Below are 25,414 nucleotides of genomic sequence, written 5' to 3'. Positions count from 1 at the left end.
GTAAGTAAAAATATTTCTGAAATTGAGCCCAATTGGGCTCAGTTTTCAGTGAATGTATGGTCTTGGACCAAAGCGAACGCTAGCAATCACTACTGACCAGTGGTTAATCTGAAACAATTTACAGAATTGTCGCACAAACTGATCAATGTCTTTCATCTGGGTTGGCATTTGCAATTAAAGCTGTTGTGTTGGATGAAAGGGGAATTTTTGTGCAGATATTTAGGTCCCTCTTTATTAGTCATCAATACAGGATCGTTTAAGAGAGAAAAGGCCTATAAAATCAATGGCAAATAGCAGTCAGAATATAATCAACTGAACTGCAGTTGTAGGAGGATCCAAGCATAAATATGCTGGGGCTTTTCCCTAATAGACTCGCTCTGGTCAAGATAGTTTGAGAGGGTGTAGACTAGCTGAGGGAATCAATCTGGGAAACACATGCTTGCAATTTAGTTTTTATAGTTTACTTTTTGAGCCCTGCATTTTCAACATTTGTGCTTTCCGAACTCTTTAAATCCGAAGAATGTGTTACAGTCAGCGGCTGACTCATCTGGCCCTAATTAGATGTGTATTGTTCACCTCTATGAAAATCTATTGAAAAAGTAACCACACACACACACACGTTTGCTATTACACAGTGCGGTTCAGTAATGTTTTGGTGTGTGATTTAACGCACCAAGGTCCAAAATGAACTTTTTGCCACACGTCAGTAGCGTGTGAATAGAGAAAAGTTACAGGTTTAAATTTACTAAGTTATTAATTTCTTAATGGCCATGAAACTGTATTTTGCATTCTTTTTATTAAAAATATGTTTTTGTCCCTATGACAATGACTGTTTTTGACTTGCATATTAATGACACAGGTCACTGTGTCACTCGCAGCATTGTATACAAGCTAAGCCAGTCTCTGTTTCCCATTGAAACTGTGTCTGTCAGTAATGTGAAGACATTGTGATTTTGTTGCTCTAGCGACGAACTGCAAACACTATTGCATTGTTTATTTTAAGTATTGCATTATATGTTTTTAGTGAATTAGTTGCTAAAACAACATTAACTCCTTTTTGTGTGTAATTTAAAGATAACGCTATATAATATCTACATGTTATAAAGTATTTGTAAATTAATATTATTGTTTCGAAATTGTTAATAAATTGATAGGCTATATACAAGTATGTTGTTTGTTAGTATGTTAAGTGTTAGTGTCTAATTTGAGCCTTAGTGATTGTGAGATGCTGTGGATATTGTTATTTCATGGCCAACTTTTAAGAGTAATTGATCGGAGGTCACGTGGCACCATGCAAGGTTCAGATGTGTGAACGGCAAGCTCTGCGCACTTTGCTAGTTTTAATACTTTTTAGGTCATAAACTGGTGAGATACATACACTCTGACTCTTAACTGTTCTAGGAAGACAATATGTCAAAGAATTCAAAATCCTCGGGCTCTGGAGACATTAAAAGACACGTATGTGCTCAAGCTGAAGCCCCTGAACAACAGGCCGAAAACCCAGGACTCAATTTGTACAGTGTGGTGAAAGAGATTCAGCGTCAACTGTTGAACATGACGGCGATGCTGACGAAGGTCATTGCTGACTTGGAGGAGCTTGCTGTAATACGTTGATCGATCACTGCCATGGAGACGAAATTCACTGAGATGGTTACAAGAGTCAGGTGTTGAGAAGCGGATCAATTATCTGGAATCATCGGAGAGGGAATTAGCTGCTAATCTGCTAGCAACCAAGTGGTCTCTGTGGTGTCTTCCCCTTGGGAGTGACACTCCCCCGACGCGGACACTTATGGCCCCCAGTCGGTTAACGATTTCCACTCTTTTTGGGAAGAAAAAGAGGAGAAGAGGCCACGGCTGGGCTAGCCTGTCCCCATTTTTTGGGCTGTCGACTTGTCCCCAAGATACAGGGGACCGTTCGACGCTTGTAGGAGCGATGGGGGAGGTTACATGATGGCCTGGTGCGCTGGCTACGAGGCACACAGCCTGGTCTGGTCTGCCCATCTCGCACCGCCAGTCCACATAACACAGTTCAGTCCTTGTGGCGTTTCGTACAGGGACCCCTAGTGTCACTACATCGACACAACTTCGAGTGAGTGACAGATAGGGAACGTCTTGGTTACTTTTGTAACCTCCGTTTCCTGATGGAGGGAATGAGACGTTGTGTCTCTCTTGCCACAACACTGAACTACCCGCTGAAATAGCCGGGACCTTGTCTCAGCTCCTCAGCACAAAACCTGAATGAGTGGTTGCGAGCCAGCTCCTTTTTATACCCGTATAAAATTCCCCTTGGCCAATTCCCATTGGCCTTTTCTCAAAGATCAGAGGGGTTTGGGGCTCCCAAGAGTGACCCCTAGTGTCACTACATCGACACAACGTCTCGTTCCCTCCATCAGGGAATGGAGGTTACGAAAGTAACCAAGACGTTTTTCACAATTCCTGACATTTAATCATAGAAAACATTCCCTGTCTTAGGTCAGTTAGGATCACTACTTTATTTTAAGAATGTGAAATGTCATAATAATAGAAGAGAGAATGATTTATTTTAGCTTTTATTTCTTTCATCACATTCCCAGTGGGTCAGAAGTTTACATACACTTTGTTAGTATATGGTAGCATTGCCTTTAAATTGATAACTTAGGTCAAACGTTTTGGGTAGCCTTCCACAAGCTTCTTACAATAAGTTGCTGGAATTTTGGCCCATTCTTCCAGGCAGAACTGGTGTAACTGAGTCAGGTTTGTAGGCCTCCTTGCTCACACACGCTTTTTCAGTTCTGCCCACAAAGTTTCTATCGGATTTAGGTCAGGGCAAGCCAATTTGCTACAACTTTGGAGGTATCCTCGGGGTCATTGTCCATTTAGAAGACCCATTTGCGACTGAGCTTTAACTTCCTGGCTGATGTCTTGAGATGTTGCTTCAATATAGCCACTTAATTTTCCTTCCTCATGATGCAATCTATTTTGTGAAGTGCACCAGTCCCTCCTGCAGCAAAGCACCCCCACAACATGATTCTTCCACCCCCATGCTTCACGGTTGGGATGGTGTTCTTTGGCTTGCATGCCTCACCCTTTTTCCTCCAAACATAACGATGGTCATTATGGACAAACACTTCAATTATTGTTTCATCAGACCAAAGGACATTTCTCGAAAAAGTAAGATCTTTTTCCCCATGTGCACTTGCAAACTGTAGTCTGGCTTTTGGAGGTTTTGGAGCAGTGGCTTCTTCCTTGCTGAGCAGCCTTTCAGGTTATATGGATATAGGACTCGTTTTACTGTGGATATAGATATTTGTCTACCTGTTTCCTCCAGAATCTTCACAAGGTCCTTTGCTGATGTTCTGGTATTGATTTGCACTTTTCACACCAAACTACGTTCATCTCTAGGAGACATAATGCGTCTCCTTCCCGAGTGGTATGATGACTGCATGGTTCCGTGGTGTTTATACTTGCGTATTGTTGTTTGCACAGATGAACGTGGTACCTTCAGGCATTTGGAAATTGCTTCCAAGGATGAACCATTTTTTTCTGATTTCTTTTGATTTTCCCATGATGTGAAGCAGTCACCGAGTTTGAAGGTAGGTACACCTCCAATTGACTGAATTAGCCTATCAGAAGCTAATTGACTAAAGGCTTGTCGTAATTTTCTGGAATTTTCCAAGCTGCTTAAAGGCACAGATAACTTAGTGTATGTAAACTTCTGACCCACTGGAATTGTGATATAGTCAATTAAAAGTGAAACAATCTGTCTGTAAACAATTGTTGGAAAAATTATTTGTGTCATGCACAAAGTAGATGTCCTAAATGACTTGTCAAAACTATAGTTTGCTAATATGAAATCAGTGGAGTGGTTAAAAAATTAGTTTTATTGACATCAACCTAAGTGTATGTAAACTTATGACTTCAAATATATGTGGATGAATCTACACATCTTTGTGTTTATCCCGCCTAGTGGCTGGAGTTTGTTTCATAGATTATTTTCTGTTTTGTAATTCTGTCTCACAAAATTTGTATAGAAGCACCAGACTTGAGCAATCTAATGTCAGAGTTGTTGCAGGGGCTCTCGTAGGCGTACATGGACTGTTTTAGTTTAGAGGGATGGTTATTTTTGACACACAATCTATTTTTTCTAATATGTCAAAATGTCAGATGTTAATATGAGTGGATTGTCTCTCTCCACGTGGAATGTGAATGGGTTGGGGCACCCCATAAAAAGAAGGAAGGTTATTTTTTTCTTAAATGTAAGAAATATGATATAGTATTTCTTCAAGAAACGCATCTTTCCCCGCAGGAAGCTGAAAAATTTGGGAAGATATGGGGTGGACATGTTTTCTTTAGTGCTGGCTCAAGTAAGAGCAGGGGAGTCATTACAGTGATAAGTAAACATCTACAATTCAAATGTCTCAAACAGATTAATGATAAATTAGGAAGAGACATTATTGTTGTAGCTGAAATTCAGGGGCAAAGGTTGATTTTGGCTAATATTTACACACCTAACGCTGATGATCAGGGCTTCTTTATAGATCTTGAAGGGATGTTGCAAGCCGTTGGCACCCCTAATGATATAATACTGGGAGAAGACTTTTAATCTTTTGATGGACTCAGTCTTTGATCATAGTGAAGCTAATGTGTGCAAGCCCCCTAGAGCAACATTGACGCTTCACAGGATGTGTAAAAATCTTGGTCTTACAGATATTTGGAGACTTTTGAACCCATCTGGTAGGGACTATAAATAGTTTTTCATCAGTCCATAAGATTTATTCTAGAATAGAGTTTTTTTATATCTAAGTCCCTCATTTCATCTGTTGTTGATTGCTCAATTGGAAACATCTTAGTCTCGGATCACGCCCTGGTGAGTTTAGAGGTGTTGCCACATACGGAGAAAAAGAAATCATACAATTCGTGCTTTAATGTATCCCTTTTGCAAAATCCTGAATTCCAACAAATGTTAAAGGCTGAAATCAATGTTTATATGGAAACCAACTGGTCCTCAGTATCCTCTGTGGGCGTGGCTTGGGAGGCACTTAAGGCAGTTCTTAGGGGTCGGATCATACAGTATGCCTCATTCACCAAAAAATCCACAGCACGAGAACTCGTGGAACTGGAAGGGAATATTAAAGATGCCGAGGCAGAGCTGAAGCGCCGAATGTCGTCTGATGGCCTCAGAGAATTGACCCGATTGAAATACAGATATAATACTATTTTGTCACGGAAGGTGGAGTTTTGGATATTCAGGGCAAGACAGTAGACAAGGTAGGGAAGCTTTTGGCTAGATATATAAAGCAGAGAGAGTCTTTTTCTACCATTCCATCAGTGAATTCTGCTGGTGGTGAAATATTTACCATGGCCATTGATATTAACATTGCTTTTAAAGAATTCTATCTTGATCTCTATAGTTCTATGTCTTCGTCTACTGATAAAGATATTAGAAACTTTGTGGAACCATTAGAACTCCCTAAACTGACGACTGAGCAAAAGAATTCTCTTGATTCTGAGAAAACCTTGGAGGAGCAGGTTATATTTTATTATTCATCTCCGACCCCACTAGATCTATGCCTTGCCAAAGAATTATTAATTCCTTTTCTAAGTTCTCGGGATTCAGAGTCAATTGGTCTAAATCCGAAGCTTTGGCTCTGACAGCATACTGCCCAGTAATGGCTTTTCAGCCGGGCGCCTTCCAGTGGCCTAAACAGGGCATTAAATATTTGGGTATTTTATTCCCAGCAAATTTGTATGATTTAGTTAGAGTTAATTTTGACCCCTTAATAAAAAGGTTTTCGAGCAATATGGGCGGATGGGCTTCATTACATTTATCTATGATTGGGAGGATTTATGTTATTAAAATGAATTGCATTCCAAAATTCAACTACTTGCTACAGTCTCTCCCTGTAGATGTCCCCCTCTCTTATTTCAAGCAATTTGATAGCATAGCGAAGTCCTTCATTTGAAATGGTAAGCATCCCAGATTACACTTCAAAAAGTTATATAGGCCGATTGACAAAGGTGGGCTGGGCCTACCCAAGATTTTGTTTTGTTATTATGCATTCAGTCTCATTTGGCTCATTGGTTGCTTCCACCTGAGAGAGCCCCTCCTTGGTTTTGTATTGACAGGAAGTTCTTGCCCCTATTTTGCCATTGCAAAGCCTTTAATTGAACTAACCAGAGACATTAATCACACCTCGTTATCTCGCATTTGCACATGGTATGGACAAAAGTGTCCAGAGTGTTTAATTCTGACATTTAATAAATGTTGCCTCGAGCTTATGGATGAACCCAAAATTACGTATTAATAAGTCCCCTTTCTGCTGGTCAGAGTGGATTGTGAGGGAGGTTAATATGCTCGGCGACTTATATGAGAGTGGAGTGTTGAGAACTTTTGAAAATATGGTTCAACATTTTAAGATTCCCAGATCTCAGTTCTTTAGGTATTTACAGCTGCGCCATCTGATCTGTACTATTTTTGGGGGTAGCATACTCCCCACTAAAGTGGCAGATACTCTGGAAGTGGTGATTACTGCCTTTGGAAAAAGTCATGAGGCATCAGTGTATTATTCCCTGTTAATTCAGAGTCTGGGGGATGGATCTTCAACTTCTCTCAAAAGATTATGGGAGAAAGATTTAAGGAAGGGTTTAAGTTCATATAATTTGTTTCCACATTTTCTTTCATGTTTATTTAATCTGTCACTGAATCAATAAAAATTGTTAATAACAAAAAAGAGTAATTGATCATTAATACATGTTTAATTAAACATAGATAGTTCTCACTTTAGATTATGACACTTGCTTGCAATTAGAGCTTTACAACAACCTATATTAAGCATTAATTGCTTTAATAGTAAACATTCCTAAAACAGTTATAAACACATTAATTAAGCATAAATATATGTCCAGTTCATTACATATAATTTATTGATTATGCAATGTGGCTTTTTTCAAGTATGAATAAAGAATGAATGTATGCCTTATTAATGTTCTCATAAACAAGTTACAAACTTAACAAACTGCTTCTAAATTACCTTATTAAACAATAAACAGTTTTCTAAAGTAAATGTAAATGAATAACATACTATTTCTATATACTCTATTAATGTTGTATTAATAATGAAGGAACAATGATTTATGAATAATGAATTAACTATAAACTAAGGCTTTACAATTACTTTATTACATGTAGCTATTATAAAGTGACTGAAAAGAATGACAGTGACTTCCAACTGTTACAGCGCAATTAGCACCTGGTTAAACTGGATTGCAGGTGGTTAGTGAGTAAGAATCAGGTGTTTGTGCTGAAATACCACATGCAAAATTGCCGCAACTATTTAGTCAATTCGCCCCTACAGTTCCTCTTACGGTTCCCAATAAAATAACCATTAAACTGTTTTATTTAGCCTCCAGAGTCAATTTTTACACCCAGTTGATATTAATTTTGGCCCCCTGCCTCTCGCTAATATCTGTTCCCTGTATGTAATGACACTTGTTTTGAACTCATCTCTCAGTGTTCCTCTTTTTCCTGTTATTTTCTTTCAGGCGGTTACACTGTACCAGGAACTACATCCACATGCATCTGTTTGTATCGTTCATGATGAGGGCCATCAGTATCTTTGTGAAAGATGTGGTGTTGTACTCGGGTGCTGCTTTAGAGGAAATGGAACACATCACTGTGGAGGACCTGAAGTCCATCACAGAAGCCCCTCCTGCCAACAAAACCCAGTTTGTAAGTGCAACACAAAAACAATCAAATCTAACAATACAGTCCATGACCGTTAACACGGCAGCACTGGATCGCTGAGATCTCCCAATGTTTGGTTGCCATAGAAGCATGCTGGAGCATCATAGCCATTCAAAGCCATTTGTTGTTTGACATGCCACAAACACCCGGCAGCAATTTCTGCATGTAAGCGTAACCAGGAAACAGGGGTTTCAATTAAGCCTTTACGTCAACTGAATTATAAATTATTCCTGGGTAATCGCTTTAGGCACATACAAAGTAGACAGCTCTATTAAATTTCAATATTACCACTATTGCCAGTTACAGTTAAGAATTGAATGAGAGTACCAGTCATAGTATACTGGTCAAAATTGACATTATCAGTGAAGAATTACTCTATGGGTTTATACTTCTGTGACATGTGCTTGTAACCAGAGGTTTTTTTTTTAATTTTTATGCTTATTCATTTAAGATAATTAGAGGTGTTTCCTAAGGCAACCATCACTATTACTAATGCTCAAACTTAGGAAAACCCCTAACTCAAAACCTCAGCATGTAACTCATCCTGTATCGTTTTATGTCTCTATGTATTTTTTTACTTGGGCCAGTAAGCATCTCCTAGCAACCACCCAGAAAATCCTAGCAACCTCATAACAGTGAGCAGAAAAACACTTAGAACATTCTAGCAGCTGCATATCAATGCGCTTAAACCCTCACAAAACACCTTGGCAATCACCTAACAACACCCTAGCAACAACCCAGAACAATCTAGCAACCACCTTGCGACCTAACACAACACCCTAACAACTGCATAGCAATGTCCTTAAGTCCACACAGAATACCCAACCCTATCTCATTAAAGGGGTCATGAAATGCTCTTTTTAAATAGTTTTATTATATTCTCTGAGGTCCACTGATAATGTTAGTCAAGTCTTTTTTGCATTAAAACAGTCATAATTGAGTAATTTGTGATAATTTTCCACCCTATCTCTGACCCTCAGTCTGAAACGCTCGGTTTTGGCCTAAGCGCCTCCTTAAAACTTAAATGTAAATGCCCAACATCGTGCAGCCCCTCAAATTCAGCCATTTTTTAAACTCAATCTGAAGAGAATGAACAAGCTCCACAACATTATAAAACATCATGGTTACTTGTGTAACCTCTGTTCCCTGATGGAGGGAATGAGACATTGTGTCGATGTAGTGACACTAGGGGTCATTCTTGGGAGCCCGAGACACCTCTGGTCTTTGATAAAAGGCCAATGAAAATTGGCGAGTGGTATTTGCATGCCACTCCCCCAGACATACAGGTATAAAAGGAGCTGGTATGCAACCACTCATTCAGGTTTTATGCTGAGGAACCGAGACAAGGTCTGGCCATTTCAGCAGGTAGTTCAGCATTGTGGCAGGAGGGACACAACATCTCGTTCCCTCCATCAGGGAATGGAGGTTACACAAGTAACCATGACGTTCCCTGTCTCTCACTCATTCAACGTTGTGTCAATGTGGTGACACTAGGGGTCCCTATACGAAACGCCACAACTGGCTGAACTGTGTTATGTGAACTGGCGGTGTGTGGTTGGCAGACCACTGTGTGCCTTGTAGCCAGCAAACCAGGTCGACACGTAACCTCCCCCAACATAGTTATGAGTGTCGAATGGCCCTTTGGGGACAAGTCGACTACCCAAAAGTTAGAGACAGGCTAACCCAGTCATGGCCTCTTTTCCCCTTCTTTTTTTCCACTCCCTAAAAAAGAAGGGGGATTATCTGACTGGGCCGCCAGGTCTAGTCAGGGGGTGTCCCTCCCAAGGGGAAGACACCACGGAGACCACACCTCGCCCAAAGAGAAGGGGGGATATTTAAGTGGAAAAATATGTCACATGGTCTTTCTGACCATGTGGAGAGTCTTCATGGTAGATCCTACCCAACGGGGGAGGAGTTACTACAAACATGGAGACTGGGGCAGAGGGGCTCTGCCCAAGGAAGACGCAGTTTGCCAACAGGGAAATTAGTGGAAGATATACATTGCATGGAGTTAGCCTTACAGGGAACCGCCACATGTGGAGCACCTACCCCAGAATAGGACTCTTAGTTAGCACGTGTACTGGGCCGGCAGCGAGTCTCTCCGAAAACTCGACTGCCACAGGGCTCGGAGGAAGTCAACCAGGGAACAAAATTTGTGAACACTACTGGGAATTAATGGTGCACGTCTTCAGCTCAAAAGGAGGTGGAAGGCACTACGTGCAAGCGATACACCCGGCCGGCTATCCCGGGCTTATCCGCTTGTATTGCGTGCCACTACCTGGGATGAAACCGGTTCCACCCGGAGGTTGTAGAACCTTGCAAAGGTGTTGGGTGTTGCCCAGCCTGCTGTTCTGCAAATGTGTGTTAGAGAGGCATCCCTGGCCAGGGCCCAGGAAGCCGCTACACCCCTGGTAGAATGGGCTCGTTGCCCTACCGGGGGCGGCATGTCCTGGGTGTGATATGCTAAAGTTATGGCATCAATGAGCCAGTGGGTGATCCTCTGCTTGGAGACAGCGCTTCCTTTTCGCTGTGCACCAAAGCAGGCAAAGAGCTGCTCAGAGATCCTAAAGCTCTATGTGCGATCCAAATAGATGCGTAAAGCGCACACCGGACACAGCAACGACAGGGCTGGGTCTGCCTTCTCCTGGGGCAGCACTTGCAGGTTCACCACCTGGTCCCTAAAAGGGGTCGTGGGAACCTTGGACACATAGCCCAGTCGGGGTCTCAGGATCACGTGAGAGTAGACCGGACTGAAATCCAGGCACGTTTCGCTGACAGAGAACGCTTGCAGGTCTCCTACCCTCTTGATGGAAGTGAGTGCAGTCAGGAGGGCTGTCTTCAAGGAGAGTGCCTTTAGCTCGGCTGACTGCAAAGGCTCAAAGGGGGCTCTCTGTAGACCCTGAAGAACTACAGAGAGGTCCCATGAGGGAACCTGGAGGGATTCAGCCTCCTGGCACCTCTTAGGAACCTGATGATCAGGTCGTGCTTCCCTAAGGACTTACCGTCGACTGTGTCGTGGTGTGCTGCTATGGCGGCAACATACACCTTCAAGGTGGAAGGGGACATGCTCCCTTCCAACCTCTCCTGCATGAAGGAAAACACTGATCCGACTGCACATCTCTGGGGGTCTTCCCGTCGGTAAGAACACCACTTAGCGAACAGATGCCACTTAAAGGCATACAGGCGCCTCGTAGTGGGGGCCCTAGCCTGAGTGATCGTGTCTACCTCCGCAGTCCCGGGGCCAGACATGGAGATTCCAGAGGTCTGGTCGTGGGTGCCAGATGGTGCCCCGTCCCTGAGAAAGAAGGTCCTTCCTCAGGGGAATTTGCCAGGGGGGGTGGGGGCTGTCACGAGGAGTGTGAGGTCTGAGAACCACATCTGGGTGGGCCAGTAGGGTGCTACCAGGACAACCTGCTCCTCGTCCTCCCTGACCTTGTACAGGGTCTGTGCAAGTAGGCTCACTGGGGGAAATGCATATTTGCGCAGGCCAGGGGGCCAGATGTGTGCCAGCATGTCTATGCCGAGGGGGGCCTCGGTCAGGGCGTACCAGAGCGGGCAGTGGGAGGATTCTTGGGAGGCGAACAGGTCCACCTGTGCCCATCCGAATCGACTCCAAATCAGCTGGACCACCTGAGGGTGGAGTCTCCACTCTCCCCTGAGGGTAACCTGCCATGACAGCACGTCCACTGTAGTATTGAGGTTTCCTTATTGAGTGGCTCGCAGCGACTTGAAGTGCTGCTGACTCCAGAGGAGGAGACGGCAGGCGAGTTGTGACATACAACGAGAGCACAGAACGCCTTGGTGGTTGACATATGCTACCGTTGCCGTGTTGTCTGTCCGAACTAACACGTGCATGCCCTGGATCAACGGCCAAAACCTCCGCTGGGCGAGTAGAATTGCCAACAACTCGAGGCAGTTGATGTGCCAATGCAGTCGCGGGCCCGACCACAGGCCAGCAGCTGCGTGCTGTTGCAAACAGCGCCCCAACTCGTTTTGGAGGCATCCGTCATGACCACGACGCACCTGGAGACCAGTTCTAGAGGAACACCTGCCAGTAGAAACGAGAGGTCGGTCCAAGGGCTGAAAAGACGGTGACAGACCGGCGTGATGACCACGCGATGTGTCCCGTGGCGCCATGCCCATCTCGGGACTCGAGTCTGAAGCCAGTGCTGAAGTGGTCTCATATGCATCAACCCGAGTGGGGTGGCTACCACTGAGGTTGCCATATGCCCCAGGAGCCTCTGAAATTGTTTCAGTGGAACCGCTGTTTTCTGTTTGAACACCTTCAAACAGGCCAGCACCGACTGGGCGCACTCGTTCGTAAGGCGCGCTGTCAAAGAGACTGAGTCCAGTTCCAAACCGAGAAAAGAGATGCTCTGAACCGGGAGGAGCTTGCTCTTTTCCCAGTTGACCCGAAGACCTAGTCGGCTGAGAAAGTGAGCTAGGATTAGCCAGTCATCGAGATAGTTGAGAATGCGAATGCCCACCTCCCTTAACGGGGGAAGGGCAGCCTCTGCGACCTTCGTGAAGATGCGAGGAGACTGGGATAGGCTGAAAGTGAGGACTTTGTACTGATACGCCTGACCCTCGAATGCAAACCGCAGGAAGGGTCTGTGTCGAGGAAGGATCGAGACGTGGAAGTATGCGTCCATCAGGTCTACCGCCGCAAACCAATCTTGATGCCGGATGCTCGCCAGAATGCGTTTTTGCATCAGCATCTTGAACGGGAGTCTGTGTAAGGCCCGGTTCAGTGTTTGTCCTTCTCTCTATGTATATGAACTGAAGCCCCAGTAGGCGGGGCCAAGGGTGCAATGATGTGAAGTAGGTGTTAATGTTTTAGAGCTGTAGAGGCAGTCTTGAATTAATGACGTAGGGTTGTCGTGGAAGTAGAGAACGAGGCATTTTTGCAGCTTGGTTTCAATAAATGCTTTTATTTCACTGGGGCTTAAGTTTTGAATTTTGAAATTTTCAGTAGGTTTTATAGTAAAAAGACTTCTTATATGTCAAAATATCAAGGAAAATTTGATTCCTCATGACATGAACCCTTTAAGTCATACGAATTCACACAAGTTGGTGAAATCATATGAAATTGTACAAGTTTGTTCGTATGAATTTGTCCGAATTCTAGGCGTGCAAATACCCAGATGTGTAATGCATAAGTAAGTGAAAGATCCGCATGTCAGAAATTGTGTACATGCTTATTAATTTCATGCCCTAACCCAAACCCCATATCTAAACCTAACCATACAGTAGAATCTGTAAGGATAATTTGAAGTGTAAAGAGTATTTTTAGTATTATGGAAGAAAGTAATTGTCACATTTAGAAATAGACGAGGGTGACTCACCTGATTGGCTGTTGCAAAAGTCAAGATTCCATACATACCTCAAAAGCAAATGAAGGTGACATACAGTATATAGGAGAATGTGGCTAATCAATGTGTTAGATTGATTTTCCATCTCCCCTCAAGATTGGCTGTAAGGTGGCGGTGACCCTTTTCTTGTACTTCCTGGCGACTAATTATTACTGGATTCTCGTGGAGGGCCTCTACCTGCACAGCCTTATCTTCATGACCTTCTTCTCAGACAGGAAGTACCTCTGGGGCTTTACACTGATTGGCTGGGGTGAGGAAACGGTTTGTTAACTTATGCACATTTCCAATAAACAGCACTCCAAAATCATTATTCAGCTGCTGGCTGCAGAGACCAAATCATATTCACAAGATTTAATTACTGATTTTGTTAGAAATCTTTTGAAATAAATAATCAGCAATGAAAATAATTTTCCAATGTACACTTGAATGTTGGCTACAGTTGCTTTGAGATAGTGTTGTCATGATAATAATTTCAGTGATACTAACAAGCTGGCATTTAGTATTTTTCAGTAAGTAAACATTGCCTCAAGTTTTTTAAGTAATTATTCAAGTAAACTGACATTAATTAAAAAATTACAAGCAATAGATTAAATGAAGACAATAGAATTGATTTTACAGGTTAGATCAGGTAGAAATACTGTAGCTTCTTAAGTTAACAATTGATACTACTGATTCTGTGGAAAGACTGGTATAATTATATTCTTTATGTTAGTATCAACATGGTGCCAAAGAACTGTTACTTTTGCCATCCCTTCTTTAAGGTATTGTTAATTGCTTTCAGCGCAGCACAGTGGTGTGTATCTTTTGAAGACACATTTGTGGAGGCCACGGCTCCTGCATTGTACACACTGTGCGGAATAGTTGAACATGCACAGCGCATACAATGTGGATGCTGTGGAGCTAAACCACCTCAATGAAGCTTAAATGAATGTTATATTGCTCTGGAATAAAGACTGCACATGTTCTTCTGAATGGAACAGCTGGAAAGTGAAGGTCATGTAATGTTTTATTAAACAGGTGTTCCTGCAATGTTTGTGACTGTCTGGGCCAGTGTGAGAGCCACTGTTGCTGACACTGAGTAAGTATTTGAGCTACAAACTGTTTGCCTACATCACCATATGCACATTTGTACAGAAATTTGTTGCTGTTCAGAAGTTTGTTGGTGTTTAGCATGTCAAACACATAAAAAGCCATCAAAATGGTAAATAATACACAAGAATGGCAGTTTCTCAATAGGCTCTTGAAATAAAACATGGATGTCTGGAATGGCCTGTAAAAGTGTCTGATTTGGTTTATGGTCAACAGGTGCTGGGATTTAAGTGCAGGAAACCTGAAATGGATTGTGCAGATCCCCATTCTGACAGCAATCGTTGTAAGTTTAGATTGTATTTTAAAAGTTTTAATTCCAAGTTCTGTTGAACTAAGATCATTGGTTTGATTTGTTTCATATGATTCACAAATGTGCCTCTAAATATTGTGAATATTATATACACTGACTGAGCCCTTTATTATGAACACTATGGTCCTAATAAAGTGCCCGACGTGGTCTCCTGCTGTTGCAGCTCATCAGCCTCAAGGTTCGACGTGCTGCAGTGGGCAAAGGCTCACCAAAACTGGACAGTTAAAGACTGGAAAAACATCGCCTGGTCTGATGAATCTCGATTTCTGCTGAGGTAAATAGATGGAAGGCCCACTGCAGCCTCAGTTTTCTGTTCTTGGCTGACAGAAGAGGAACCTAATGTGGTCTTCTACAGTTGTAGCCCATTCGCCTCAAGATTCGACGCGTTGTGCATTCTGAGATGCTATTCTTCTCACTACAGTTGTGCAGAGCGGTTATCTGAGTTAACGTAGCCTTTCTGTCAGCTCAAACCAGTCTGGCCATTCTCCATTGACCTCTCTCATCAACAAGGCATTTCTGTCCGCAGAACTGCCGCTCACTGGATGTTTTTTTTTTTTTAGTTTTTGGCACCATTCAGAGTAAATTCTAGAGACTGTTGTGTGTGAAAATCCCAGGAGATCAGCAGTTACAGAAATACTCAAACCAGCCCATCTGGCACCAACATTCATGCCACAGTTGAAATCACTCAGATCATTTCTTCCCCATTCTGATGGTTGATGTGAACATTAACTGAATCTCCTGACCGGTATCTGCATTGGGTGATTAATCACATGAATAAGTAGGTGTACAGGTCTTCCTAATAAAGTGCTCAGTGAGTGTATTTCCTGACAGTCCCTTTTATGTAAATATAATATAAAATAATCCATTAAATGACTGTATTTACTTTTTCCTCCAAGGTAAATTTTTTGTTGTTCCTGAATATAATTAGAGTTTTGGCAACAAAACTTAGAGAAACAAATGCAGGGCGATGTGACACAAGACAACAGTACAGGTAAGATGACGTTGCTTTCTTCCATTTGTCTATACTCAGTATTTGTTTCTTTGTTATTGTTGATTGATAAACTGAATAACACGTGAAAGATTTCAGGTTTTGATTTTGTTTTGTTTTTTTTGTTTTTTTCTTTAACAGAAAGCTGTTAAAATCGACACTGGTCCTCATGCCGTTGTTTGGCGTTCACTACATAGTGTTTATGGCAATGCCCTATACAGAAGTTTCTGGGGTACCGTGGCAAATCCAGATGCATTATGAAATGCTCTTTAACTCATTCCAGGTCATATTTTAAACTCTATAACATATATGAAAGTAAAATGTTGAGTCACCAACCTATTTTGCAACCATGTGAGGCAATAATGATGTTCGTAATCAAATATTAGCATACTGCTTACTGCATACTGTGCATTATTTACTGCATACTATTTTGAACGTTTTATATTGAGTAAACCTGATATTAAAATACACACTCTCTTTTCCAGGGATTCTTTGTTGCAATTATATATTGCTTCTGCAATGGAGAGGTAAGAAAAAGATAAGATGCAGTAACCCCAATGGGCACTTATGCCACACTTAAAAATGTCACAGCATTGTTTAACAAAATATCAAATCAATGGCATTTATTTAAATAAACATAGCATAAGCACACTTTTTATTTTTGTATGGTTTGAATTGATAAAACAATAAATGTACTGTTCAAAAATAAAGAGAAAATGCCTTGTTGTCAAATGTTAGTGAAACATGTCCATAGTTAATGGTGAAATGACTTCATACATCCACTAAAATGATCTGTTGGTTAAAAGTCATTACAAAAATGTCTCAGAAAAGTGAAGTTAGTTTTGAGAAAAGCATTTGTTTTCAAACGCTACTTACTATGTAATATAATGACATTCATACATTGTAAAATGTGGTTTTAGTGTCTATTTACATTTTGGGGCCAATGCAGCTTCTGTGGCCCAGAAATTTGTCAGATAATTGTTATTGTCATTCCTTTTATTTCTTACAGATATTTGTAGTAGAATTTAGAACAACTGTAAAACAACTATTTTCTCAACACTCTTTAGGTCCAGGCAGAAATCAAGAAGTCATGGAGTAGGAGGACACTTGCTTTGGACTTCAAGAGGAAAGCCCGTAGTGGCAGTAACACCTACAGCTATGGACCCATGGTGTCCCACACGAGCATCACAAATGTGACCGCACGAGGCCCTTTGGCCCTGCACCTCACCACTCGCCTGGGGCCCGTCACCTTCAACGGCCACCGGAACCTTCCGGGCTACGTGAAGAATGGCTCCGTCTCCGAGAACTCCATCCCATCTTCGGGTCAGGAGCTTCATATACAGGAGGAACCTTCAAAGAACTTGCAAGAAGAAAAAAACACACCAGTGGTGGAGGAGGAGCGAGAAACAGTCATGTGACTTTCAAAACCTAAACAAAGATGATAAACATTTTACATGATTTAGAAAATGATAAAGGATGAGAGATTCCTTTCTTCCTCAGGATTTCCTTACCATTTGGATTGTGGAACCTTCTCAGATGAGTTGAGCTACAGTGTTACCAGTGACCAATCCAATTGAGCAGTTGGATCAGTGTCTTTTAAATGAGCCACAATGTTCTTGCAAGTCTGGACGATATTATGGGTATCAGGACCTCTTCACCAACAGTACTTGAACAAGAATTTGTGGAGAATACCTTAAGATTTTGCAAATGTGTTCCTGCATTGTGAAATTCTCATGACACCTCCATCAGAAGAAGAAATGTTGAGTTTGCTCCAGGGTCAAGCCATAAAAATGATATGGCACTATGGACCGTGAATTGTAAATAAGAAACTCATAATATTTTAAATACTTTTTAATAACAAATAATTGTTTTTGATCAGCACTAATAAACATTTTTTTTACATTGCAAATAGTCCAAACAGATAGCATCTCATAAAACTCCCAGTAGGGGTGCTATTATGGTAGCAGGTTCTTATTAGTAGAATGTTATATTTCTATGTTTCTAGACCTTGAGCGATTGTGTCATGTTTATCCACAGGTTTGTTAGGTGGATTTGCCAAATCTTGCCAAGCTGTTCTTTATGTAAGCCAGATCCTGCCATGAAATAAAAAAGAAAATAACAAAGTTGATTCTGACTTTGTCTCACAATTTTGTCTTTATTTCTCACATATGCGACTGTAATACACATAATATCGTGTTTATATATTGCAATTGCAATTTTTTCATGTAAAAGATAAAAAGTCAAATTGTGAGATAAAATGTACAAAATATAATGTTGTGACTATATTTCCCAATTTCAAAATTGCAAGATATAATGTGTGAGATATAATGTTTTGACTATATACTTCGCAATTTCATAATTGCTAAATATAAAGTTGTAATTGCAAGAAATAAAGTTGAAATTGCAAGATATAGTCGCAAGTTGCAATTATGAGCTATAAAGTCAAAACTGCAAGATATAATGTGTAAGATTAATGTTTCAACTATATTTAGCGGTTTCAAAATTGCAAAATATAAAGTTGCAATTATGAGAAATAAAGTCAAAATTGCAAGACATAATGTGCGAGATACAATATTGCAACTTAATATTTTGCAATTTTGAAACTGCAGAATATAAAGTCACAGTTGCAAGATATAAAGTCAAAATTGCAAGATATAAAGTAGAAATTGTAAGATTCAAAGTTGCAATTGCAAGATATAAAGTTAGAATTGCAAGATATAAAGTTGAAATTGCAAGATATAAAGTCGCAATCACGAGACGTAAAGTTACAATTATGAGAAATAAAGTTGAAATCGAAAGATGTAATGTTTGAGATACATTGTTTCGACATTATACTTCGCAGTTTTGACATTGCAAAATATAAAGTCGCAATTACAAGAAATAAAGTTGAAAATGCAAGATATGAAGTTGCAAGTTGCAATTATGATAAGATATAATGCTGTGACTTTATATTTTGCAATTTCGAAATTGCTAAATATAAAGTTGCAATTGCAAGATATTGTCAAAATTGCAAGATATTAAGATGAAATTATGAGATTTAAAGTCGCAATTGTGAGAAATAAAGTTGAAATTATGAGAAATAAAGCTGAAATTCCAAGATATAATGTGCGAGATATAATACTGGGACTTTATATTTCGAAATTGCTAAATATACATTTTCAGTTGTAAGAAATAAAGTTGAAATTGTGCTATAAGGTAGAAATTGCGAGATTTAAAGTCACAGTTGCGAGAAATAGAGTAGAAATTGCAAAATGTAAAGGTGAAATTGTGAGATGTAAAGTTGAAATTATGAGAAATAAAGTTGAAATTGCAAGATATAATGTGCGAGATATAATATTGTAACTTTATATTTTTTTGCAATTTCGAAATTGCAAAATATAGTCGCAATTGCGAGAAATAAAATTGAAATTCCAAGCTATAAAGTTGAAATTGCATAATGTAATGTCGCAATTGCGAGATATAAAGAATCGAAATTGCAAGATATAAAATCGCAATCGTGAGATATAAAGTTGCAATTCTGATAAAGTTATAATATTGAGATATAATGTGTGAGATAATGTTGAAAATTTATATTTCGCAATTTCGAAACTGCAAAATATAAAGTCGCAATTACGAGAAATAAAGTTAAAATTCTGAGCTATAAAGTTGAAATTGTATAATTTAAATTTGAAATCGAAAAATATGAAGTCAGAATTCCCTTTTTAATTTTTTTCTTCTGTGGCGAGATCAAGACACCATAATTGTCTTCATGAGTCTGGCAGTGAAAACAAAAATGCTCACCCTAATGCCATTCCAAACCCCTATGATTTTCTTTCTATTTTGGAACTCAAAAGATGTCAGGCAGAATGTTTACTGTTCTTTACCAATGGGGACAGATGCTGTTGAGCGTATATCAAGGGTATATTTCAGTATATTACTCACACAAAGCTATTGGAAGACTTGGAAGATAACACACCACTCATATGGAGTACGTTTAGGTGAAAGATTCCTTAACATCTGCTTGCATTATTGCCAGTGTTCAGTTGGTGGGGAAATGTCCAAGCATTTTATTATTATGACTGGCATTATGAGAGAAACTGTGTCTTATAATATTATTGTTCATTTTTTCAGGGTCATTTTCAAGCTGCCTTAATTATTGCAGCCATTGCAGAGAATTTATCCTATAAAACGTCATAATAACATTAATTAATAACATTTACAGGCATTATTACACTAAATCAATGCTTGACATATTTAGAAATGTCATTCAACTTTTATTTACTGTATATATTTTTATAAATATATTTGAATGTGCAGCAAAAACTGATCTGTTAAGCATTATAGAATGTTTATTAAGGACTAATTACTAAAAGTTAACAAAGTTATATTTTATTCAATGGCAGCATCTTGTATAACTTTTATGTGTGCGTTTTCTTCTGTTATTTTTGTCTGTGTTTTAGACTGCATATCTGGACACATGTCAGACCATGAAAAAAATATTAGAAATCCACCTAGAAAGTACTTAATTAATTATCCACACCATTGTGATCTGTACTATGAGTTTTCAGGGAATTATTTGCTCACTATTATGACCTCATTAGAGCTGTTTATTGAAACCATCCCCATTATCGTATAATGAATGATTCTTTTATGCACACATAAAGATTTTATCCTGAAAAGCCAGTTATTATATGTACTATAATTTCTTTGTTGTCATGCCTCACTTCACTGCCTCTTATATTACGTTTCATTTCATCATAATGTATTTCATGCATGTTATGAAAAGCTAAAAATCATCTAATGGCAAATCAAATTAATCTAATTTCTGCAGCCAGCTAAGCTCAAACAGAAAGTTAACAGATTTTTCCAGCATTATTACTGTTCAATTCTTGCCCATTATTTATTGGTATTTATCTGAAGACAGTATTGTACAGTACATCCGGAAAGTTTTCAAAGCGCTTCACTTTTTCCACATTTTGTTATGTTACAGCCTTATTCCAAAATGGATTAAATGTATTATTTTCCTCAAAATTCTACAAACTATACCCCATAATGACAACATGAAAGAAGTTTGTTTGAAATCTTTGCAAATTTATTAAAAATAAAAAAAACAAAAAAAATCACATGTACATAAGTATTCACAGCCTTTGCTCAGTACTTTGTTGAAGCACCTTTGGCACCAATTACAGCCTCAAGTCTTTTTGAGTATGATGCTACAAGCTTGGCACACCTATTCTTGGGTTCTAGCCCAGTTTCTTCCATTCTTCTTTGCAGGACCTCTCAAGCTCCATCAGGTTGGATGGGGAGTGTCGGTGCACAGCCATTTTCAGATCTCTCCAGAGATGTTCATTCGGGTTCAAGTCTGGGCTCTGGCTGGGCCACTCAAGGACATCCACAGAGTTGTCCCGTAGCCACTCCTTTGTTATCTTGGCTGTGTGCTTAGGGTCGTTGTCCTGTTGGAAGATGAACCTTCGCCCCAGTCTGAGGTCCAGAGCGCTCTGGAGCAGGTTTTCATCAAGGATGTCTCTGTACATTGCTGCATTCATCTTTCCCTCGATCCTGACTAGTCTCCCAGTTCCTGCCGCTGAAAAACATCCCCACAGCATGATGCTGCCACCACCATGCTTCACTGTAGGGATGGTATTGGCCAGGTGATGAGCAGTGCCTGGTTTCCTCCAGACATGATGCTTGCCATTCAGGCCAAATAGTTCAATCTTTGTTTCTCATGGTCTGAGAGTCCTTCAGGTGCCTTTTGGCAAACTCCAGGCAGGCTGTCATGTGCCTTTTACTGAGGAGTGGCTTCCATCTGGCCACTCTACCATGCAGGCCTGATTGGTGGAGTGCTGCAGAGATGGTTGTTCTTCTGGAAGGTTCTCCTCTCTCCACAGAGAAATGCTGGAGCTCTGTCAGAGTGACCATCAGGTTCTTGGTCACCTCCCTGACTAAGGCCCTTCTCCCCCGATCGCTCAGTTTGGCCGGGTGGCCAGCTCTAGGAAGTGTCCTGGTGGTTCCAAACTTCTTCCATTTACGGATGATGGAGGCCACTGTGTTCATTGGGACCTTCAATGCTGCAGAAATTTTTCTGTACCTTCCCCAGATCTGTGCCTCGATACAATCCTGTCTCGGAGGTCTATAGACAATTCCTTGGACTTCATGGCTTGGTTTGTGCTCTGACATGCACTGTTAACTGTGGGACCTTACATAGACAGGTGTGTGCCTTTCCAAATCATGTCCAATCAACTGAATTTACCACAGGTGGACTCCAATCAAGTTGTAGAAACATCTCAAGGATGATCAGTGGAAACAGGATGCACCTGAGCTCAATTTTGAGTGTCATGGCAAAGGCTGTGAATACTTGTGTACATGTGATATGTTTTTTTTTTTTTTTTTTTCATTTTTTATTTTTAATAAATTTGCAAAGATTTCAAACAAACTTCTTTCACGTTATCATTATGGGGTATTGTTTGTAGAATTTTGAGGAAAATAATGAATTTAATCAATTATGGAATAAGGCTGTAACATAACAAAATGTGGAAAAAGTGAAGCGCTCTGAATACTTTCCGGATGCACTGTAGAGGCTCATGGATTGTTAAGTATGATCTAATGTTCTGCTGCTTTTTGTTACTCCATGTATTTACATTAATATCGTGGAGATATATATATATATATATATATATATATATATATATATATATATATCTCAGCAGTGGCGGTTCTAGATTGTATGGCACCCTTGGTGAAACCCGCTTCAACACGCCCCCAAAGTTGTTGACCGTGGGTCTGTGTGGGTGCCTCAAGCCGCCCCCCTGGCCAATGGCACATGTCACCCATGCCTAAATCTGCTACTGGATCTCAGTGTTTACAAAAACAGATGTCCATCCAGTGATGAGCTAAATGAACAAGTTTGTCTGGAAATATTCTGTAATAACTATGAAAGGACAATAATCAGGGTTATGATTTTGTATGCTCGCCAGGTTCAATGTTATAAACAATTCACTTTCAAATGTAAGACTTAAATTTGTAGTTCATGTCTTAATAACACATACTGGTTTCCAAAAATTAGCACTTTAAATTAAGAGGGGTGTTTTTGGTATACCTTAAATTCAAACATTCACTCCTGATGAAAATATAAAAAATGCATTTATATTTTTTCTATATAACACAACTTTAAACTTGAGCGAGAGGACAGATGATGCAACTAGTCAGTACTTTTGTTTTTCTAAAAAAACTAAAACAAAACTTTTCACTTTATTTTAGCTTCTTTTTTTTTTTTTAATTAGTCTATTTTTGCACTTTACTGTATGTGCCTTGACAAGATACCAGTTCTGACTCTTTGTTTCCATATTAGTGGTTCCTTTAAAAAAAAACTTTTTTTTTTTTTTTTTTTACTGAAAGAATAATGTATACATAATTCAGTATTGAGGTATTGCAGAGTATATTGTGGTGTTGGATAAATTAGTGAAAATTGTATTGATCTTGTTTGACTAATAGTCTAGCTTCGCTTAAATCCTGTGCATTTTCTTAAAGGGGTCATATCATACAATTTATTTTATTTTATTATTTGACTCATACTAAAGATATACTTTTACTGTTAAAGTTTTTTGTGCCCAAATTTTTTTTAATTTTTTTTTTTTTTTTGCAGCTGTTTCAACAATTGCACTTTTTAGACTGGGAATTAAGTTTTGAGTCATTGTACAGCTCTTATCTCAAAAGATCAAGGAAAATTTTATTCCTCATGCAATGACCCTTTTAACACCATTGTCTATTATTCCCACATGTTTCCCATTGATTAATTCATTGCTATTTACATCCTCATTAAGAAATAGGTTTTATTTGCTTGAAATGTTTTAAGAATTTAATTTTTACATGCTTTTTGTTGTTTATATGTTACATAAATGTAAACTTACTTTACATTACATCAGTAATGTATTATTTAGTGCTGATCACGTGTATTGTGAATAAGGAATACATGAAAATGTATTATTAATAATAGCATTATAAACATCTGTTATTTCTTTGGGAAAAATTGAAAAATTTCATACTTTTTAATTTAAGCAAACAAAGGAATAAACAAAGGAGTAATTCAGTTCTTTTTTAAGAGAGAATCATTTATTGTCAGTATTTACAAAAAATAAATACATGTAAAGGAATGTAAATGTACAATAAAATACAAAATTTTCTTTTACAAAAAAATTATAAATAATAATAACTCTGTAAAAAACTACTAATAAAAATTTAGCACATGCCATTAAAGGAATAGTTCACCCAAAAAAGAGTATTCATAATTTACATGAAATCATACAGAACAACATGAGGATGAGTAAATGACTACAGAATTTCATTTTTGGGCGAACTATCCCTTTAAGGTGACTAAATGTTCACTTTTTTGCGGGCTTCTTGGCACTGCCCTTGGCTCCACCTCCTTTACTTCCTTTTTCATCTCCTTTCTCACCTCCTCCTTTTTTACCTTTCCCTCCATCTGATGCCTCTTTCTTTGATGCTCCTTTTTCCCCTTTCTCTCCTTTTTCTCCTTTCTCTCCCTTCTTCTTTGTGGATTCACCCTTGTCTTCTCCCCTCCCTTCTTTCCCCTCTTTCCCTTCTTTCGCACCCTTGCCCTCCTTGTCCTTTTTGCCTTCTTTTTCCTTTTTGCCTTTCTTTTCAGCGTCAACCTTTCCTGCGACGGTCGACACCTCCTCCTTCTCCACTGGCTTTGCCGCTAAACCAAAAAAAAAAAAAAAAAAAAAAACAGAGAGAGAGAGAGAGAAAGATAAGGGTTAGTTTAACCAGTGATGTGGAAATGTCCAAATTGATTGCAGTCAAACACTTGACATTGAGAGAAAAATGCTTTAAGAGGACTGAATTACTCCCAATGATCACTTCCAGTTGGTAGCTGATACCATGTAGAATTGGAAACAATATTTCTCAGAACTTTATATCCTGTTTACATATAAAACATGTTGGTCAAATTGACCCTTAACACCACCGTAGGCTATAGATTTTGAATTGCCTTTTCAAAACACATCTGTGTGTGGAAACTTTGCAAGCACATTCAGGACCCAAAGTGAGGAAACGTCACACAATTTCAAGAAGAAATAAATAGTTTAACCATTATTTCAGACAGTTTAAAAATTGAATGTTGTCAAATTGTCCCCAACACAATAAGAGGGTTAAAGGAATATTCTGGGTTCAATACAAGTTAAGCTCAATAGACAGCATTTGTGGCACAGTGTTGATAACCACAAAAATGTACTTTGACTCAACCCTACTTTTCTTAAAAAAATTAGGTTACAGTGAGGTACTTACAGTGAAAGTGAATGGGGCCAATTTTTGGAGGGTTTAGAGACAGAAATGTGAAGCTTATAATTTTATAAAAGCACTTTCATTATTTGTTCTGTTAAAACTTGTGTATTATTTGAGCTGTAACCTTGTTTAAATCGTAATTTTTGCATGATCAGAGGGTTTACAGCGTTACATCGTCATGCCAATGAAGTTGTAAACTTTACACAGAAAAGGTAGTAAGCAATTTTATCACATTAAAATCATGTTAACACACATATTGTTTACGTCTTGTGACTGTACTTTTGAAATGTGAGTATTTTAACATTTACTGATTGGCCCCACGTCCAATTCCAATGTAAGAAAAGGAGGGACAAGTCGAGATTTTGTAGTAATCAACAATATGCCACAAATGCTGTAAATTGAGTTTAACTTGTATTGAACCCGGAATATTCCTTAAAGTGTATTATACAATATGTGTATATTATGAAAATGTTTCAAATTATTAAAATATTGCGACTTACAGCTACCTAATGCCCTTTACATTTTGGCAGCCAAAAAGCAAAGTAAAGTGACAACCTGCTCCAGTTATGAACATCACACAAGAATTTAAGAATGCACAACATATAGAAGAAAAATATTTTAACACCACTAGAATTACTATAATACTATTTCAA

The 25,414-nt window shown here is 39.3% G+C and overlaps 1 protein-coding gene across 2 annotated transcripts in view; it reads left to right on the top strand.

Annotated features, from left to right (window-relative positions):
- Positions 1–20,434, top strand: part of LOC127441947 (parathyroid hormone/parathyroid hormone-related peptide receptor-like) — a 123,005-nt gene extending 102,571 nt beyond the window's left edge. Inside the window, exons 6-13 of one of the 2 annotated variants that reach the window (XM_051699543.1) lie at positions 7,522–7,708; positions 13,192–13,345; positions 14,113–14,173; positions 14,401–14,467; positions 15,391–15,485; positions 15,624–15,765; positions 15,968–16,009; positions 16,550–20,434. In XM_051699543.1, coding sequence (XP_051555503.1) covers positions 7,522–7,708; positions 13,192–13,345; positions 14,113–14,173; positions 14,401–14,467; positions 15,391–15,485; positions 15,624–15,765; positions 15,968–16,009; positions 16,550–16,900 — 1,099 coding nt within the window. In that variant the 3' untranslated portion in view covers positions 16,901–20,434. Of the gene's footprint in view, positions 1–7,521; positions 7,709–13,167; positions 13,346–14,112; positions 14,174–14,400; positions 14,468–15,390; positions 15,486–15,623; positions 15,766–15,967; positions 16,010–16,549 lie in introns of both variants that reach the window. The other variant, XM_051699542.1, reaches the window with a different exon arrangement.
- Positions 20,435–25,414: the final 4,980 nt, after the last annotated feature.

This window comes from Myxocyprinus asiaticus, chromosome 6, assembly GCF_019703515.2.
Source record: "Myxocyprinus asiaticus isolate MX2 ecotype Aquarium Trade chromosome 6, UBuf_Myxa_2, whole genome shotgun sequence".
Classification (NCBI taxonomy): Eukaryota; Metazoa; Chordata; class Actinopteri; order Cypriniformes; family Catostomidae; genus Myxocyprinus; species Myxocyprinus asiaticus.
This window is presented reverse-complemented; position numbering and strand designations above follow the sequence as displayed.